The sequence below is a fragment of the Lolium rigidum genome, chromosome 2 (assembly GCF_022539505.1).
Source record: "Lolium rigidum isolate FL_2022 chromosome 2, APGP_CSIRO_Lrig_0.1, whole genome shotgun sequence".
In the NCBI taxonomy this organism is placed as follows: domain Eukaryota; kingdom Viridiplantae; phylum Streptophyta; class Magnoliopsida; order Poales; family Poaceae; genus Lolium; species Lolium rigidum.
The window spans coordinates 82,440,653-82,453,788 of NC_061509.1; the positions used below are offsets into that span (position 1 = coordinate 82,440,653).

Below are 13,136 nucleotides of genomic sequence, written 5' to 3' on the forward strand. Positions count from 1 at the left end.
AATGTGAGGCTTTGAGATGTATTCGCCATCGGAACCTTGTGAACGTTATAACAGTGTGCTCCAGCATTGACTCCCGAGGTGGCGACTTCAAGGCTCTTGTCTTTGAGTTTCTGCCAAATGGCAATCTAGATCAGTGGTTATACATTCTTGTAAGAATATTTTGTGTGCAAGCTTAATTAAGATTGCATACATTCTTGGAAGAAACAGTTCAAGAAAGTCCCCCACCCCTCCCCTAACAAAAGCCTTTGTCCAAGCTACTACAGCAAGCTATCAAGAGCTGAATTATATAATTACCCAAGGATGCTGATTCGAGTAGTCAAGAAGCAATTCTCCCAAGACTCGACCAAGGAACTTCTGCTTCTTGACGAATTCATCCTTCCTAGATGCTAGCATCTTCCAGGCTGGTGGGCATAGGCTAGGATGATCAAGTGATGGTGAAATGGATGAGCTTTGATCTTCCATTATTTTGTACACTTGCTCCAGAACTGCATCAGAAATGATATAGCCTTTTCTCATTGCTTTTTCGGTCAGCAGGGTGTCTTTTAGGGCATTATGGGCCATGGACATGAGAAATGATGCAAGCTCCAAATGCTTGGGGTGTTTTCCAGCTTGGCCTGCAGAAACAAAAGACTTATAGCGCACCTCCTCTCGTTGCCATATGTAACACCACAGATAGGTCGCATTGCTTGTAGCAGAGGTATTCGATGGCCATGTGTTGTGAAAAGCCAGTGGCTGTGGTGACCAAGGCAACAAGGCTTTCGAGGGCGCGGACCTCCACGCGAAGCATAGATTCGCTGTCGAGAATGTCCGGCTCAAACTCAGCGTCCATCTCCGGCTGAGGGAATACGGTGTCGTACCAGATGGCATTGAGAATTATGTTGGACGCAGGGTCCATGGGGCCATAGCAATGCCCTGCAACCAGGATGCCGCGGAGGTGCCTGTGGAGCGCCTTGTGCGGCAGCAGCGATAGAGCCTTGATGTAGAGAGCATGGATGTGGCCTCTGCACTCGACTATTTACATCACCACAAGCCATTTCCAATTGTTCACTGTGACCTTAAACCAAGCAATATTATCCTCGACGATGACATGGTTGCTCATGTTGGCGATTTCGGGCTTGCAAGGTTCCTACAAGAAGAGCATAGTGACAAGTTAGACAAGTCAACTAGTCGGAATGCAATAAGAGGAACAATTGGTTATGTTGCTCCAGGTTTGTATAACTCTACTCGACTATTCCCATATATTGCATAGTCGCTGCATGTGACTTTTACAGTTTATCTCCATCTAAGGATGCTTATTAAGTAAATTATGTTTTTCAAATTCAGAGTATGGAATTGGCAACGAAGCTTCAATATATGGTGACGTCTACAGCTACGGTATACTGCTGCTCGAGATGTTCACTCGGAAAAAAACCAACAAGCTCTGTATTTGGAGAAATGCTTAGCCTTTATAAGCACGTACAAATGGCACTGCCAGACCAAGCAGCTAATGTCATTGACCAAGACTTATTAAAAGCAGAAAATAACGGCAAAGAAACTTTTTGGGACTATCACAACAGCAAAGACATGAGAATTAGTCACATCACATCCATTCTGCAGATTGGCATTTCGTGCTCAAAGGAGACACCAAGTGAACGCATTCAAATTGGAGATGCACTTAGAGAGTTGCAGACAATCAGAGATAAGTTCTATATGCATTAATGATCTTCTTGGAAAACAGATAACAAATAGCTACTCCCGCCGATCCATAATAAGTTTCGTGGTATTAGTTCAAAGATCGGAGGGAGTAGATGGTATTGAAGGCATGCTAGTGCATGAGATATATTACAGATGTACTGAAAATCATACATATAAATCTGCCATGTAACTCTGCAATAATATGCAAGGAGCTGAAGAGTTTGCATTAGAGCCATTTTAAGGAGTGATAGAGTTTTCTTTTACTCCCTCCGATCCAAATTCATTGTCTCCACTTTGTCTAGATAAAGTGGGGTCAATTAATTTGGATCAGAGGGAGTACTATCAATGAAAAAGCAAATATTTTCAACGAAGGAGCTGGAAGAAAAATTAAAAGTACTTCTTGAAGTTACGTTCTAACTAGCCATGGTAACACTATTAATCCTAGAACTGTAGTCCAAAGAACCCTAGTACCTCTCCACCAATACGGTTGATTAAATTAATGAGTGTACCTTTGGCACAGTGCAAACAACTATTCCTCCACCTAATTAGGATCAGCGGATGATCAACGCCTTCTTCTCCGCCAAAGAGCTTCTGCCATTGAGACCTTCTGCAAACTTGGTGTCCCTATGACAATCAAAGTATACAAAATCTGACTCCGTTATGCTATCCGCAGCAGAAGGCTTATAATCACGAAAATTCAAATATCCAAAGAGTTCTCCAAGTTGACTGGAGTTTGCCCCGGTATGATTCCCAGATGGTGGATGCACAATTTTGCATGAAATAGGCTCACAATAAGTGCAACGTCCTGCATGTGAATAAAAGGATATTAAGATATGCATGAGGCATCCCTAGAAATGATCTCAAGTCTGTTATAATCAATACATTAAAATAAATCAATCCAAAGTTAGATTCCAGGAAGTTCAGAAGACAGAAATGCACTTACCAAGGTATGGACGATCTGGACTGTAATGAGGTAGTGGACAACAAAATGAAGTTTCTGATTCCTTTCTAGATATACTATACACCTTGGTGAACTGCACATTAGATTCAACTTGGCAACCATATCTAATACATGGTCCATTTACCAGATTCACAGATGTGCTAAGTTTGGCCTGAAAGCTCGACACCCACACTTCAGCAAAAAAGAGCACACGGGCTGAAGAAACATCATCATAGTATACCAAGAAATTGACATGGTAGAACTTTGAATGCCTGCTGTAGTCTTTCTTCACACCACATATCACATCTAGCCTCGGAACAGGTTCCTACAACAATCAAATTTAAGCTAAGTAAGGCAGGGTTAGGTTGTAATTTGTAGGTTCTATCAAAATAACAATCAAGAGATGGCATGTCATCCTAAAACAAGCACTTCTTTTTCTTACGAACAAAAAAAGCAATTCCAAAGAAGTCCCCCACCCCTCCCCTAACAAAAGCCTTTGTCCAAGATACTACAACAAGCTATCAAGAGCTGAATTATATAATTACCCAAGGATGCTGATTCGAGTAGTGAAGCAGCAATTCTCCCAAGACTCGACCAAGGAACTTCTGCTTCTTGACAAATTCATCCTTCCTAGATGCTAGCATCTTCCGGGCCGGTGTGCATAGCCTAGGATGATCAACTGATGGTGAAATGGATGAGGTCTGGTCTTTTGGTGTTTCTAGCAATGGAGTAAGAGAGAGAGAGCTCAAGAACAGCTTGTAGTATGTTGCCTAACCCTTCCAAGGTAGAAGAAGGGGTATTTATAGTGTTCTTCAAAATCTGGCCGTTGCCACTTGCCACCTCAGCATTCTTCCTCGATAAACCCGGTTGACCGGACCACAGACCGGACAGCCCGGTCGTGAGGCCGGTCAGACCGGGCCACAGACCGGACAGCCCGGTCGTGGGGCCGGTTGGACCGGATCAGTGACCGGGGCTCCTTTGCGTCGTCCTGGCGCTTCTCCGGTTGGTGGCCGGTTGCTGCCCGGTTTCCGACCGGTCGACCGGACGGAGCGCCGGACCCGCCGGTCAGGAGCCCGGTCGACCGGGCGCAAACCGGATCTGCTGGCTTCTCTTTTGGAGCCCGGTTTCCGGCCGGTTGACCGGCCAGCACGCCGGACTGGCCGGTTGCTGGCCCGGTTGGACCGGGCTGGTGACCGGATTTCTCCTGTAACCCCTTTTTGATTGTTGTTGAAATGGGGGGTCACCTTTAGCCTTCTTGTTCCTTTGATACACCATTTACGCCTCATTGCCTAATACCTGAGATTATCCTTATAAACACATTAGGCCAAATACTTTAGCACGGTGTCATCGTTACCAAAATAATGGATAAGGGTGAAATACCCTTACACGTACCTTCTTGCAAAGGAAGGGAACTACGGGAATCATCTCCGTGTCATCGCGTGCTCCACTCTCGGTTACCTCTATCCTATTCTATCTCTTATATTGTGTAGCTATATCATGCTAGTTGCTTATCTTGTCATATAGGTAAATTCACTTAGTTGCATATCTAGAGAATTTACCTTTGTGTCAAGCCTAAATTGAAAAAGAACTAAAAATTGGTTAGCACCTATTCACCCCCCCCCCTCTAGGTGCGTCATACGATCCTTTCAAATCCTACCTTCGAAGAGCCCAACATACAACCACAATAACGAATATGAAAATCAATTGGATATTAGGAGATCCGTTGGACACAAAACTCCACTCGCCCTTCGCTGATGCTAGGTACTCGCCCTTCGCTGATGCTAGGTACACCATTAGAATGGGGATGGGACAACGAACCTTATCCTGACATCGAGATCTTGTCTCCGCTTCATCACCCGACAAATATAGATAAACCAACTTAAACAAAAAGAAACATCGGAACCCACCCACCGACGAGAGACCGCGGTTCGCTGAACCTCCAAGTCATGAAAGACCATCGAAGGAGAGAGAGTCGGTGGCGTTGGCGGAGAGAAGCCCCCAACGTATTGGGATGGCCTTTTCTCACTCCTCTTGTCTTACGGTTCTAGTACTCATCGTGCATGTCAATTAGGTCGTAGTCCCTCTATGCCGAATATTGTGCATGTTAGGTTTTTAAAAGCAAATCATGTAAACTTTGACCAAGTTCATAAAAAAGTCTTTACATCTAGAATATCAAATCAATACCACTAGAAACATTCAGCAAGTCGCCGCTACCACGCCTTCCTCAGTAGAACATAAACCCTGACAAAAACAAGAAAAAACGGAGCTGTCTCGCTGACAAGGACCAGGGTTCATCGCACCTCCATGTCCCTAAGGCCACGTGAGGCGAGGCAGATCAGAGGCGGCACCGGTAGGAAAACGCTAACCGCTTCTCTCTCTCTGATGGAAACGAATGGGTACTTAGGAAAGATTTTCATGGAAACCAATACACATTAAATTATTATATTATGATGACAAGGAGGGAATACTTCTAGTCCGCTTTGGCTTGGTTAATCCACTACTCCCTCCGATCTCTTTTAATTAAATCAGATTTAATACAATTTTGTACTACTAAATTTAAGTTAATTAAAAAGAATGGGATGGAGTACATATGTGCATGCTTGTCTTGCTGATTTGATTCATCAATGTGAATCTCCACATTCATATGCGGAGAACAACTATCCTATCTGCCTGGGTTTCTGCTCTTGTCAGATTGGTGGATGATTTTCTGTTTTTTTAGGTGTCCAATTCGACGATGTGTGAAGCACACACACTGACCGGAGATTACCACGCTAAGATATATGGTGCGGCGACACGCCCTGATCCTGAACGGTGGCCGGCAATGATCAGCGAGCGACTCAATGGCGATGCCATGCCACTACCAGAGTGTGAACCGAAACCAGGTCAAAAAGGTGAGGCGCGCGCCACCAGCTGATCACTCATGTCGGCTTCTCGACCCAAGGTACTCGTCCTACTCCCATACTCATTGACCCATGAGTCTTCATGGAAACGAAACAAGCGGAGGCCGGAGGACGCCGCTGCAGGTGGCCCCTCGGAAAATTCATCGTCTCCCTATCTCTGCCGTACGTGCTATGCTCTCTGCTGCGCCCAGTGCACACTCCGTCGCTAGCTTGCTACCTCATCGTCGCACAGCCATGGTAGCACCATCCCTCGCGTCACCCCTGCTCGCCGTCGCCGTGTTCCTCGCATTGTCCATCGCCGGCCACACGGTGCACGGCGCTCCTGAGGCTGCTGCTGCCACCACGGCGGACCGCAACGCGCTGCTGTCCTTCAGGTCGCTCATCATAGGCGACCCCTCACGGGCCCTGGCGTCCTGGACGAACACCACCACCGCCACCAACATCTCGTCCGCGCCACCGCCGTGCCAATGGCGGGGCGTGTCGTGCGGCACGAGGGGGCGCCGCCGCGGCCGCGTCGTCGCGCTGGACCTCCCGGGGCTCGGCCTCGTCGGCACGCTGAGCCCCGCACTAGCGAACCTCACGTACCTCACGCGGCTCCACCTCCCCGGCAACCGGCTCCACGGCGCGCTGCCGCCGGAGCTCGGCCGCCTCCGCGACCTCCGGCACCTGAACCTCAGCAGCAACTCCATCCAGGGACCCCTCCCGCCGCCGCTCTCCGGGTGCAGGCAGCTCAGGTACCTCCTGCTCAACACCAACAAGCTGCACGGCCCCATTCCAGGGGAGCTGCTCCGCTCGCTTCGGAACCTCGAGGCGCTCGACCTCGGCCAGAACAGGCTCACCGGAAGCATACCCTCCGACGTCGGCAGCCTCGCCAGCCTGAAACTGCTCGTCCTAGAGTTTAACAACCTGACGGGAGAGATCCCCTGGCAGATCGGCAGGCTTGGCAGCCTCGTCGGCCTCGGCCTCGGCTCCAACCAGCTGTCAGGCTCCATCCCAGCCTCGCTCGGGAACCTGTCGGCGTTGACAGCTCTCACCGCCGACTCGAACAGGCTGGCCGGGAGCATACCATCCTCGTTGCAGCACCTGTCATCTCTCACCACGCTTCATCTGGAACAGAACAGCCTCGGAGGAACCATCCCTTCTTGGCTAGGGAACCTCTCCTCGCTAACATCCTTGGACCTCCAGAGCAATGGCTTTGCAGGGCGCATCCCGGAATCCATAGGAAATCTCCGGTCGCTTAGCATCGTCTCCTTTGCGGAGAACAAGCTCGTCGGACCGGTTCCGGATGCCATCGGGAACCTCCACGCCCTCACCGAGCTTTATCTGGACAACAATCAGCTTGAAGGCCCCCTGCCACTTTCATTATTCAACCTCTCCTCTCTTGAAATGCTCAACGTACAGAGCAACAACCTGACCGGGGGATTTCCGCTTGATCTGGGCGACACGATGACGAATCTTCAGATGTTCCTCGTATCTGATAATCAGTTCCATGGCGTGATCCCGCCGTCCTTGTGCAATGCCTCCATGCTCCAGATGGTTCAGACGGTAAATAACTTCCTGTCAGGAACAATCCCCGGGTGCCTGGGAGCTCGCCAGGAGATGCTGTCTGTGGTGAACTTCGCGGGGAATCAGCTTGAAGCAGCCAACGATGCCGAATGGGCCTTCCTGACCACTCTCACCAACTGCAGCGATATGATATTGTTGGATGTTAGCAACAACAGGCTCCAAGGCGTGCTGCCGAAATCGATCGGTAATTTGTCGACGGAGATGACGTATCTTGCCATTGCATACAACAGTATAGCGGGAACAATACCTGGAACGATAGGGAACTACATCAACATGGATGAACTTGACATGGAGTGTAATCTTCTCCAGGGCACTATTCCAGCATCTCTCGGTAAGCTGGAGAAGTTGAATCGGTTATCTTTGTGGAACAACAGTTTGTCAGGACCCATCCCAGCAGCTATTGGAAATCTTACAAAACTTACAACTCTTTTCCTCGATATTAATGCGCTCGGTGGAGCCATACCTTCTTCTCTCAGCAACTGTCCTTTGGAAGAACTGGATCTTTCTTACAACAATCTCTCTGGTCCAGTACCTAAGGAACTTTTCTTCATCTCAACCTTGTCGAGTGCCATGCACCTTGCGCATAACTCATTGTCTGGGACTTTGCCTTCAGAAGCGTGGAATCTCAGGAATCTAGGTGAGCTCGATATCTCTGATAATATGATTTCAGGAAAGATTCCTACCAGTATAGGAGACTGCCAAGCATTGCAGTATCTCAATTTGTCTGGGAACCTCCTTGAGGGGACAATTCCACCGTCACTAGGACAGTTACGGGGCCTGCTAGTGCTTGATCTTTCTCAAAATAATTTATCTGGTCGCATCCCTGGGTTCCTTGGTAGCATGAAAGGTCTCGCTACTCTGAATCTTTCTTTCAATGATTTTGAAGGCGATGTTCCAGAAGATGGGATATTTCTCAATGCAACTGCAACCTCGGTCACGGGAAACAGTGCTTTGTGCGGTGGGATCCCACAATTGAATTTGAAAATGTGCTCCAGCTTCACTAAAAGGAAAATATCTTCAAAGCTTGTCATGATTATCACAGCAGGAGTCGCAATTCTGTTGGTCATACTATTCACATTGTTCATGTTATGGAAAAGGAGTAAGCTAAGAAGAGCAAAGCCACAGATCTCTTTCTCCAATAAGGAACACACCAGAGTTTCTTATGCTGAATTGGCCAGGGCAACCGATGGTTTCACATCAGAGAACCTCATTGGGGTAGGCAGCTTTGGTGCAGTATACAAGGGAAGAATGGAAATTTCTGGCCAACAAGTTGTGGTTGCAGTGAAGGTACTCAACCTGCAACAAGCTGGCGCATCACGGAGTTTCGAAGCAGAATGTGAGGCTTTGAGATGTATTCGCCATCGGAACCTTGTGAAGGTTATAACAGTGTGCTCCAGTATTGACTCCCGAGGTGGTGACTTCAAGGCTCTTGTATTTGAGTTTCTGCCAAATGGTAATCTAGATCAGTGGTTATACAAGCATCTTGAGGAAGATAATGAACCTAAGGTGCTAGATCTCATCGAGAGACTCCAAATTGCCATGGATGTGGCCTCTGCACTCGACTATTTACATCACCACAAGCCATTTCCAATTGTTCACTGTGACCTCAAGCCAAGCAATATTATCCTGGACGATGACATGGTTGCTCATGTTGGCGATTTCGGGCTTGCAAGGTTCCTACGTGAAGAGCATAGTGACAAGTTAGACAAGTCAACTAGTCGGAATGCAATAAGAGGAACAATTGGTTATGTTGCTCCAGGTTTGTATAACTCTACTCGACTACTCCCATATATTGCATAGTCACTGCATGCGACTTTTACAGTTTATCAACATCGAAGGATGCTTATTTAGTAAATTATGTTTGTCACTTTCAGAGTATGGAATTGGCAACGAAGCTTCAATATATGGTGATGTCTACAGCTACGGTATACTGCTGCTCGAGATGTTCACTGGAAGAAAACCAACAAGCTCTGAATTTGGAGAAATGCTTAGCCTTCATAAGCACGTACAAATGGCACTGCCAGACCAAGCAGCTAATGTCATTGACCAAGACCTATTAAAAGCAGAAAATAACGGCAAAGAAACTGTTGCGGACTATCACAACAGAGAAGACACGAGAATTAGTCACATCATGTCCATTCTACAGATTGGTATTTCGTGCTCAAAGGAGACCCCAAGTGAACGCATTCAAATTGGAGATGCACTTAGAGAGTTGCAGACAATCAGAGATAAGTTCTATATGCATTAATGATCTTCTGGAAGAACTGATAACAAAGATCAACTACCTCCGATTCATAATAAGTGTCGTGGTTTCAATTGAAGGATCGGAGGGAGTAGATGATATTGAAGGCATGCTAGTGCATGCGATATATTACAGATGTACTGAAAATCATACATATAAATCTGCCATGTAAGTCTGCAATAATATGCAAGGAGCTGAAGAGATTGCATTAGAGCCATTTTAAGGAGTGATAGTATTTTATTTTACTATCAATGAAAAAGCAAAGATTTTCAACGAAGGGCCTGGAAGAAACTTAACTTAAAATTAAGAAGTATTCTTGAAGTTATGGTGTAATGAGCCATGGCAACACTATTAATCCTACAACTGTAGTCCAAAGAACCCTAGTACCTCTCCACCAATACGGTTGATTAAATTAATGAGTCTACCTTTGGCACAGTGCAAACAACTATTCCTCCACCTAATTAGGATCAGCGGATGATCAGCGCCTTCTTCTTCGCCAAAGAGCTTCTGTCATTGAGACCTTCTGCAAACTTGGTGTCCCTATGAGAATCAAAGTATACAAAATCTGACTCCGTTATGCTATCCGCAGCAGAAGGCTTATAATCACGAAAATTCAAATATTGAAAGAGTTCTCCAAGTTGACTGTAGTTTGCCCCGGTATGATTCCCAGATGGTGGATGGACAATTTTGCACGAAATAGGCTCACAAGAAGTGCAACGTCCTGCATGTAAATAAATGGAGATTAAGACATGCATGAGGCATTCCTAGCAATGATATCAAGTTTGTTATAATCGATACATTAGAATAAATCAATCCAAATTCAGATTCCAGGAAGTTCGGAAGACAGAAATGCATTTACCAAGGTATGGATGATCCGGACTGTAATAAGGTAGTGGACAACAAAATGAAGTTTCTGATTCCTTTCTAGATATACTATAAACCTTGGTGAACGGCACATTAGATTCAACTTGGCGACCATATCTAATACATGGTCCATTTACCAGATTCACAGATGTGCTAGGTTTGGCCTGAAAGCTCGACACCCAGACTTCAGCAAAAAAGAGCACACGGGCTGAAGAAACATCATCATAGTACACCAAGAAATTGACATGGTAGAACTTTGAATGCCTGCTGTAGTCTTTCTTAACACCACATATCACATCTAGCCTCGGAACAGGTTCCTACAACAATCATTTTAAGCTAAGTAAGACAGAGTTAGGTTGTAAGTTGTAGATTCTATCCAAATAACAATCAAGAGATGGCATGTGATCCAAATAAGCTATTTTTTCTTACGAACAAAACATTCCAAAGAACAAGGACTTGTAAAACTAGACTAATAGAGATAAAATATATTCCTATAACTAGCAATTCAAAGCTTTACCTACCTTTTGTCCAAGATTAATTCAGATGAAGAAGAAGCTCAACGAAACTTTTCTAAGAATATACTTTGTCCACACTTTAATTGAGATGTAATATATATTCCAACAAGCAGCAAGTCAAGCAAGATTTTGTAAGAATATTTTGTGTGCAAGCTTAATTAAGATGGCATACATTCTTGGAAGAAACAGTTCAAGAAAGTCCCCCACCCCTCCCCTAACAAAAGCCTTTGTCCAAGATACTACAACAAACTACCAAGAGATGAATTATATAATTACCCAAGGATGCTGATTCGAGTAGTCAACAAGCAATTCTCCCAAGACTCGACCAAGGAACTTCTGCTTCTTGACAAATTCATCCTTCCTAGATGCTAGCATCTTCCAGGCTGGTGGGCATAGGCTAGGATGATCAAGTGATGGTGAAATGGATGAGCTTTGACCTTCCATTATTTTGTACACTTGCTCCAGAACTGCATCAGAAATGATATAGCCTTTCCTCATTGCTTTGTCGGTCAGCAGGGTGTCCTTTAGGGCATTATGGGCCATGGACATGAGAAATGATGCAAGCTCCAAATGCTTGGGGTGTTTTCCAGCTTGGCCTGCAGAAACATAAAACTTATAGCGCACCTCCTCTGTTGCCATCTGTAACACCGCAGATAGGTCGCACTGCTTGTAGCAAAGGTATTCGACGGCCATGTGTTCCGAAAAGCCAGTGGCTGTGGAGACCAAGGCAACAAGGCTTTCGAGGGCGCGGACCTCCACGCGAAGCATAGATTCGCTGTCGAGAATGTCCGGCTCAAACCCAGCATCCATCTCCGGCTGAGGGAATACGGTGTCGTACCAGATGGCATTGAGAATTATGTTGGACGCAGGGTCCATGGGGCCATAGCAATGCCCTGCAACCAGGATGCCGCGGAGGTGCCTGTGGAGCGCCTTGTGCGGCAGCAGCGATAGAGCCTTGATGTAGAGAGCATGGATTGTGTCGACGAGGCATACCTTCAGATACCTTGTGTGATCACACTCGCGTGCAGTGATGGAAGGTGCGGTAGTAGGACGATCACTTCTTCCAATTGCCAATGGTGGTGGTGGAGGAGTGCACTTGCACTTGGCAATTGTGGCGGCGGCGGCATCCAGAGAGGCAGATAACTTGTGTTTCATCTCGTCTGGAGTCCGCAAGTCGCTGATGCTAGATACAGGTAGTACATCATCACGACACGAGATAAAGACGTCGGCGACGTGGTTCTCGCCGACGGGACAGAAGAAGTGGGCAGCTGCTTCTGCTCCAAATAACAAGCTCCTGATCTCCGCGTCCGCTGGCTGAGGGCTGCGGAGGAAGGTGACCTGGACGGCAGGGGAGGCCGCGCAGTGCTGCAGCCGGAAGAAATCCAGGATGCCGTTGACGTCGCCGACGCTGAGAGGCCGCCCCTTCTCCAGCACGGCGGCGAGGGGCGCGGCGTGGTCTTTATTCAAGGGGACGAGCAGCCTCGCGAGCAGCGCCAGGTCGTCGGGCACGGGGTGCTCCGCTCTGGCCGCGGCGACCTTGAGGGCGTACTGGGTCCTGCCGCTGCAGAGGTCGCGGGGGGCGCCGGTGGTGGCGTGTGGAGTGAACTGCTGGTGCTCGCCGAGCTGGACGGCGACGGCGAGGTCGGCGCCGGCCAGGCGGAGGTAGCGCCTGGCCTGCCCCTCGGACAGGTACCGGAAGTAGGTCCGCATGAAGGCGATGAGGCCCGTGTTGGACTGCAAAGCTATGAGAAGACATGAAGGCGCTGCGTCGCAAGGTCGCTCCTTCCCCTTGCCCCTGTTCTTCTTGCCGCCGGTGGTAGCGCCGGTGCACCTGCGGCGGCAGAGGAGATTGAGGGCGTTGAGGATGATGTTGGACACCGGGTCGAGGAGGCCGATGCAGTGGCCGCCGCGGACAACGCAGGCCGAGAGCTCCGGCATGTCGGCGACGGGGAGCCTGCCGAGCGCCTCCTCGTACAGGCGCATTATGTCCATCCCCATCATCGGTTTCCCCAGTTCGGCGAGGATGGACGCCTCCGCCTCGGCGCCGGCGTCGTGGAAGCAGGACAGACGCAGCTTGTTCGGGAGCAGCTCCTCGCCGGTGGTGAGGGGCATTGAGTTGGCAGTGAGTGGCCTCGTGGAATCCTCGGTCGATCCGCCCATTGTTGGCTGGAGGATGGAGGGTCCGAGTGCGCGGGCGGCGCGATGAGGAATTGAGGATTAAGGCGGGGGCCATGGAAAAGGGGATCAGAGCGAGGATCAGGCGATTCGTTGTAATGGCGGCGTTAATCGCGTCTACGGAAGCAGTGATCGATGTGGTGTGGAACCGTGAAGAAGGGCGTGCGGTGGTGGGCCGCTTCAGTGTCCATGGTGTGGCAACCAGCGACGCGTCGTCCTCGGCGAGAATCTTGTCAGCGACACACCTGCAGCTTGTTTCG

General features: G+C 48.2%; 2 protein-coding genes and 1 long non-coding RNA gene across 3 annotated transcripts; 1 reads left to right on the forward strand and 2 right to left on the reverse strand.

Moving 5' to 3' along the window:
- Positions 1-671: 671 nt before the first annotated feature.
- Positions 672-3,172, reverse strand: LOC124686813. Its single transcript, XR_006997945.1, has 4 exons — positions 3,160-3,172; positions 2,618-2,939; positions 2,184-2,479; positions 672-1,126 (listed from the first exon to the last, which is right to left on the reverse strand). It is a non-coding gene; the product is annotated as an uncharacterized LOC124686813 (long non-coding RNA).
- A 2,576-nt stretch (positions 3,173-5,748) lies between these two features.
- LOC124689921 (receptor kinase-like protein Xa21) lies at positions 5,749-9,494 on the forward strand. The gene is made up of 2 exons (XM_047223373.1): positions 5,749-8,839; positions 8,955-9,494. The coding sequence occupies exons 1-2, from the start codon at positions 5,749-5,751 to the stop codon at positions 9,326-9,328; spliced, it is 3,465 nt and encodes a 1,154-aa protein (XP_047079329.1). The 3' UTR covers positions 9,329-9,494.
- Positions 8,186-12,639, reverse strand: LOC124689922. Its single transcript, XM_047223374.1, has 4 exons — positions 10,978-12,639; positions 10,182-10,503; positions 9,748-10,043; positions 8,186-8,757 (listed from the first exon to the last, which is right to left on the reverse strand). The coding sequence occupies exons 1-3, from the start codon at positions 12,637-12,639 to the stop codon at positions 9,790-9,792; spliced, it is 2,238 nt and encodes a 745-aa protein (XP_047079330.1). The 3' UTR covers positions 8,186-8,757; positions 9,748-9,789.
- Positions 12,640-13,136: the final 497 nt, after the last annotated feature.